Source organism: Babylonia areolata, chromosome 5, assembly GCF_041734735.1.
Source record: "Babylonia areolata isolate BAREFJ2019XMU chromosome 5, ASM4173473v1, whole genome shotgun sequence".
NCBI lineage: Eukaryota > Metazoa > Mollusca > Gastropoda > Neogastropoda > Buccinidae > Babylonia > Babylonia areolata.
This window is the reverse complement of record NC_134880.1, coordinates 13,107,944-13,114,667: the sequence shown is the minus strand read 5'-3', so window position 1 is coordinate 13,114,667 and position 6,724 is coordinate 13,107,944. Positions and strand designations below refer to the sequence as shown.

The window sequence follows — 6,724 nt, the reverse complement described above, 5'->3', positions numbered from 1 at the left end:
CCGGACCGATAATTATTTAAACGATGCACTTTTCTGTTTAACTCGTTTCATTCAGTGAAGAATGATATATATATATATATATATATATATATATATATATATATCATAGATATAATCATATATATATATAATTATGTAAACCAAAGTTATAATCGAAAAAAAGAGAATTGCTCTGACTGCAGCTTGGCAACCTTCTTATCAACTCCCACCCTCTACCTCATTTCCCCACCTTAGATCTCATATCTGATTTCCAGGGAACCTTTTTTTTTTTTTTTTTTTTTTTTTTTATCAGTAACGGAAATCCTGATAAAATAGTATTTTGGGGATGGTTTGGGTTGTGGTTGGGGCTGGGGGTGGGGGGGGGGGTGGGGGGTGGGGTGGTTGTTAAAAAAGAAGAAGAATGTATGACTTTATGATAATGTAAGACCTTTCTTCTGTCGTTTTATTGAACAATGACCAGCGGTATATGACCTAGTGACTTAGATAAACATGGCACGCGATGAACTGAATATGTTATCAAGAATAACATAACGCTGGCAGAAGAATGGACGAAGGTTGTCCGATGTCACCACAGCCTCACCAAACAGTCACAGAAAACTGCCACTTTGTTTTCTCACCAGCACTCTTGCAGCACACTGTTTATTACAGAAGGCACTGCCCCGTGAGACGGTTCGTCGCAAAACTTTCTCTCCTTATCCTAGTGCTCTGCTCGAGACATGATCCCAACATCTGTGCATTGTAGCCCGTCCCAGTGTCTGTCTGTCTGTCTGTTGACAGGCTGTCTCCCGTTTGCCCGATAATGATTGTCTTTCCCTTATGGAAGAAGACACTGTCATCTTTAACTTCACTGTGTATATATAGAAATAATCATGGCTTTATCTCTTGGGAAGCAAAGTAGCTCTGCTCTGTGAGAGTCATAGTCCTTCACAAGACTAAGCTGTAAATGACTTCCCATTGCATTGAGAAACCATTGATAATTATTACAGGGAAATACAACCGATGAAGTGTGTGGGCGTGGTGTGCAGGTCGGCAGGGCGTGAGTGAGGTGGAGGTGCTGACGGGCCTCATCTACACCACGCAGGCCTCCAAGCGGCCGTCCTACATGGGCGACAACGCCGTCAACCACGGCGGCGCCGACGGCTGGTACTGGCACAACCTGCTCAACGTCACCAAGGTGCACCCCGCCGAGGACTTCACCAACTGGGCACCCGGGCACCCGGCCACCAACAAAACGGACGTGTCCTTCCCGCCGTCCTGCATGCACCTGGAGGGGAAGCAGCGGCTGCAGTGGGTTACCACGCACTGTCACCGCCCCAAGACCTTCATCTGCCACTTCAACGCCGTGCCCACTCACGGCAGGGACCGGAACAGGAAGAGGAAGAAGAAGAAGAAGAAGGAGCGCAGGACGCGGCACCAAGGCAAGCGGCACCGGGGGGGCGGACGGAAACGCCGACAGGGCGGCAGGAGGAACAGGGACCAGGAGGAACGAGAGAACGGGTAGTGGTGAGGGAGAGGGAGGAGGGGGGTGCAGCTGACTGGGGAAGGAGTCAGTGCGTGTTTGACGAGTGGCGAGCAGGACAAGGGCCATCAGACGGCGAAACAAGAAGAGGACGCTGTGAGAAAGAGAAAAAAACCAGGACGACAAAGGTGTGAGCAACAAGCAACAGGCGGCTGGATACTGAGAAGAAGCGTGACTCCTCATCCACGGGCATGAGGAGTCTGGAAACATTCACCTGGTACTGGTTTTAACTGTCGGTTTTGCAACGTCTGTTGTGCTGACCTTTAACAAGTGGTCAACCCAGCACGATGAAGTATTGAAGTTCGCCTGTACTTCCGGATTACATGTATGGTTGGTGCGTGTTTTTGAACCACGCGAAAGGGTGGAAATTCTCATGACCTACCTTAACTCTGCTGTGCACAGAAGTGGAGTAACCGTACTGAAAATGCGTCTTTGTGTGTGTGTGTGTGTGTGTGTGTGTGTGTGTGTGTGTGTGTGTGTGTGTGTGTGTGTGTGTGTGTGTGTGTGTGTGTGTGTGTGTGTGTGTGTGTGTGTGTGTGTGTGTATTTCTGAAGCACGAAGCACGTTAAAATGCGGTTTTGTTATTCAGAAAAGGTACATTGAACTACTATTTGTACTTCCGAAACTGACCTCAATGAATATTTTACTTTTGAATCTTAAATGGGGTCGATCTTTCCAAAGCACGATACAGTACAGTAATTCTGGAACTGCTTCACGTTCAGTTGTGCCGCTTTGAGGTCTTAAGTACAGAAGATATAGGTCTGTACTTCTAAATCTCAAGACACTGTGACCATTTATTTTTGAACGTCGTTTTCAAAGGATGCGAAATCGCTGTCTTGCTTCTTGTTCTCACAGCGTGTAAAGGACGTCATGGTGAAAGACTTCACACTTGAGGGGACGGTACACTGTGTACAATTCCCGTGAAACACTGATATTGTCTGTCTGTACTTCTCACTTTTGTGTGTTTGTGTGCTTTCGTTGCCTTCAGAGATGGCAAGCTGCTGAGAGGGTCATGAGGGGCAAGGCTTGTTCAAAGCCCAGCCGTTATGACGGTTGTGCTGCTGGTCCGCAAAGGTTCAACAGTTTTCAGCGCTGGCTGTGAATGGCTTGTGAGTCACGTACTTGCTTGGCATCTTTAGCTTTCTTTCTGTTCACAATACACTCGCGAACTTACGGTAGCAGCTCCTTTGGTAGGTCTTTCTAGGGCATTGCAATCATGGTCAGATTTTGCGACAAAATTGAAGCTGACGTGAGTGCCAGCATCTCGTGCATTGTATTGATTATTATTATTATTATTATTATTGTATTAGATTTCTCTGTGTGAAATTCGGGTTGCTCTCCCCCGGGGAGAGCGTGTCGCCACTGTTCAGCGCCACCCAGTTTTTTTGCTGTCTGCGAGTTAATTTTATTGGTTTATATCAAAGTGGATTTTTCTACCAAATTTTGCCAGGGACAACCCTTTTGTTGTCGTGGGTTCTTTTACGTGCGCTAAGTACATGCTGCACACGAGACCTCAGTTTACCGTCTCATCCGAATGATTAGCGTCCAGACCACCATTCAAGGTCTAGTGGAGGGGGAGAATTAAAATTCTGGGGAGCGTGGGATTCAATCCAGTGCCTTCTGATTCTCTCGCTTCCTGGGTACACGCGTTACCACTAGGCCACCATTCCACATGCTGTACTGCCTCTGCAACCTGTGCTCCGTGTACAGGTTTCACACACAGCTTGCAGGGATTTTCGGGTTGAATCTTCTTTGTCTTATCCTGTTCGCTTTTCAGTGTGTAAAGTCGTCTTCTTCTTTGTTACCGGGATGTCTCTGTTGCAGGTCGTGATCTTACTGACAAGGACAATGATACTTGTTTTTATTACTTTGTTGGTCATGCTAAATTTCGGGTATGGGATTTTGTGCAAAGGCAACGTTATTAGTTATATTGCGCTTTTATTGCTTTATTTTTAACTCCTAAACTTTGTACTGTTGTTAATCACGAGAAGACGGATCTTTTTCTTTCTGATTTTGTACATTACTCTGTAGAGGTTTCCCACAGACATTCAGGGGAAAGGTGTGTGGTAACATCAACTGCACGCAGAGGAATTTCTCCCCCAGTATTTGTGTACTTGTTAGCGTCTCGTGTGTGTTGAATGTATCCAGCGTGATCTGTTGTAGACACTGAAACATGTGGGTGAGGGGAGATGACTGTGACGTCCTTCCTCTGAGGGTTGCTTGAAAGTATTGTCCGTGACGGCCGCTGACGTGGACAGCGGTGCTGGCCATGCTGTTGTCTTCCATCAGGTCATGGCTGATGTTGTTCCTGTATCGTGCTTGCCATTCTCCATCAAATGCTTTTGAAATATCGTGAAGACAGATTATTTCAGATTGCTGACGCTTACGCTATTTCTGATGTGAATCTGATATTCTCTTAAGTTGTACAAGCATCTTGGACTGTTTGTATCTGAACCGAGACTTTTTCAGTGAATCTGGTATTCTCTTTAGTTGTACAAGCATCTTGGGCTGCTTGTTTCTGAAACGAGGCGTTTTCAGCTTGCAGTTTTTAATCTGTAAATTATAGATTATGCCAAACAGGACGGTTTGAAGTGACCAATGTGAAGTTTGTGAAGTACACAAAGAACTGAAACTTGTGAAGTTTTCTGTGTATGATAAATATGTGCATTACGGTTGTTGTGAACTGTACATAATACATGATGTCTGGTATTTCCATTTCACAGTAGAAACAGGAATGTATTGTTTGGCAGTTTACTTTTGTGTACTGAGTTAACTTATCAATGGATGTAAAGGGCAAATAATTTCTGTGTAGTCGACATGCTCACCGACAGACAAGGTTTCTGATAACGGAATGACTCAGCTCACACGGCTGTTCAAAGATCAGACTGCATGGACAGTGAAGTGTGTGTATGATAAAAACATGCTTGGCAGCAGAGGGAGGAGGAACTGACACAGTGTCAGCTGGGAAGAAAGACGATTAAACGTTCTGTCAGTGTGCAAAAAGTTTCTCTCTGTCCCTCTGTTAATGGCCATTTTGACATGATCACAGAACAGCCGTTGAACACGTTCAGGAGAGAACCCGAAAACTCATCAACAGATCTTGGATCCCTCAAACAATATTTGAGCGTCATCTGCTTTTTTTTTTTTTTTTCATTGATGATTTCAGTCATCATTCATTTTCTCATAATGTCCTTACATAATGTCAGGCTTCGGATTGTTTGTATTGCAACACTTTTTATGGTACATTTGGAATGTGTGATTCTTCAAACAACAGACTGGTGAACATACGCCTTATGTTTCCATCTACAGTGCTTGCAGCAAGGATTTCACTCAAAACAACTTCCACAGCACCAATCTCCTTTTCAAAACACTCTTCTGGAAAAAAGAAGAAGGAAAGACGGCATGTCAGGGAAAGAAGCTGCTGTACCAAACTGATGAGAGACGTTTGTACTGTAAGCCGAACAGACGTATGGCGTACGAACTACCCGGATAACTCACAAAGGATTCAAGCTTCAAAGCAAAAGTGCGAGCCTGTCAATACTCCCCAGTATGGTGGCTTAGCTGTGTCTGTGGCTCGAACCAGGCCAAAGTCCATCTCTGGAAAGGTGCCACTGTGGAAAGTGAGTGGCCATGTGCTGAATCCGTTTTCTCCGTGTCCATTTATTTCGTGACTTGACAGGTAGCTGTGGACAGTGTGGGATGCGCCGTGGTGGAGTCTGTTCTTGGACTTCTGATCCAGTGTGTTCACCAGTGATCAGGGTTCGAGGCCGCCTTTCGGCATGGTGTTGTGTCCTCGGGAAAGGCACTTTCCTCCGATTTCCCTCTCCACCCAGGTGTGAATGGGTACTGACTTCGATTGCGGAAGGAGAGGATTGGCACTTCACCTCCTGGTGCGGAGCCCGAGACACACTGGATGTGAATTGACAGCCCCCATGGCTGAACACAAGTCTATGGGACTGTAGACCTTTTCTGTTGTTGTTGTTGTTGTTGACAATACTGTCTTTTGAGTTGTGTGGGTTTCTTCAGACTGATGACGACCCGGGCGTACAGATACTTCTCCCACGTACCTCAGTGTGTTGACCTGTGTTTTAACCAGTGTCTCAGATGATATAGGTTCTGTGCGGGACGGCAATGTGCACGTTGTTGTCTTGTGAGCTCTATTTTATCTTGAACACACAGCTTGTGTGCTGTTATTATATCATATGATTTGGAATGAAAGGAAAAGTAGCAAAGCCATGACTTAACAACACACATATGCGTATGCACACACACACGCGCGCGCGCGCGCACGCACACACACGCTCAGAGACACACACACGCGAGCGTGCGCATGTTCAGCTTTGCACAATCATATGCTCAGACAGAAATGAGCACACACTGGCATACAAAGCACACACACACACACATACTAGTATGCATCCCAACGTACGTACACGTGCATGTACATAAACAGACAGTCACAGATTCAAACAAGAGGTAAAACTGTGAAGAAGCAAGCAGTGTGATACAAAGGAAGCAATAAAGCAATGCGTACTCTGAACATACTGTAGTATACATAACTTTATGATATCAATGTGCTTTATTTGGCCTCATGATGTGCATAAAGGAGAAAGTGATTTCTCGACTGATATGTGTTTGTTCTATTTATTTTACTGATGGCATTATTGTTGCAGGTGCGGCATATATATATATATATATATATATATATAATCTCTCTCTCTCTCTCTCTCTCTGTGTGTGTGTGTGTGTGTGTGTGTGTGCGTGTGTGTGCACACATCAACTTCAGAACCTTGGTGAAGTGAGATTAAAAATGGGTTACCGAAACAAGAATATACCAGCATGCACACCCCCAAAAATGGAGCATTGCTGCCTCCATGGTGGGGGGTAAATAAACAAAATGGTCATTCATGTAAAATGTTACATGTCTGTCTCAGTGTGTAAGTGTGCGTACCTGAAATCTAACTGAATGACACAGGAAATGAATGATGAACACCTGATGGCAGCCGTCAGTCGGATCTACCCAGGTAGGCAGCCTGTTGTGTAAATGACCCCGTGTTTGCAAAGCGCTTAGCGATTGGTCTCCGACCAAGGATAGGCCCTATGTAAGTATCCACATCATTCATTCATGCTATATTTTATGTACTTTTAAAGTGGTGTAATTAATTGTGCTAAACAAAAGGGATCTAATTCCAAGAAGTCAAAATA

General features: G+C 45.0%; 1 protein-coding gene across 1 annotated transcript in view; it reads left to right on the top strand.

The window, feature by feature from the left end:
• The window catches only part of LOC143281943 (uncharacterized), a 97,644-nt gene extending 91,501 nt beyond the window's left edge, over nt 1-6,143 (top strand). The window contains exon 3 of the mRNA XM_076587254.1: nt 1,026-6,143. Within this exon, the coding sequence (XP_076443369.1) occupies nt 1,026-1,501 (476 nt within the window). The 3' untranslated portion in view covers nt 1,502-6,143. The remainder of the gene's footprint in view (nt 1-1,025) is intronic.
• Nucleotides 6,144-6,724: the final 581 nt, after the last annotated feature.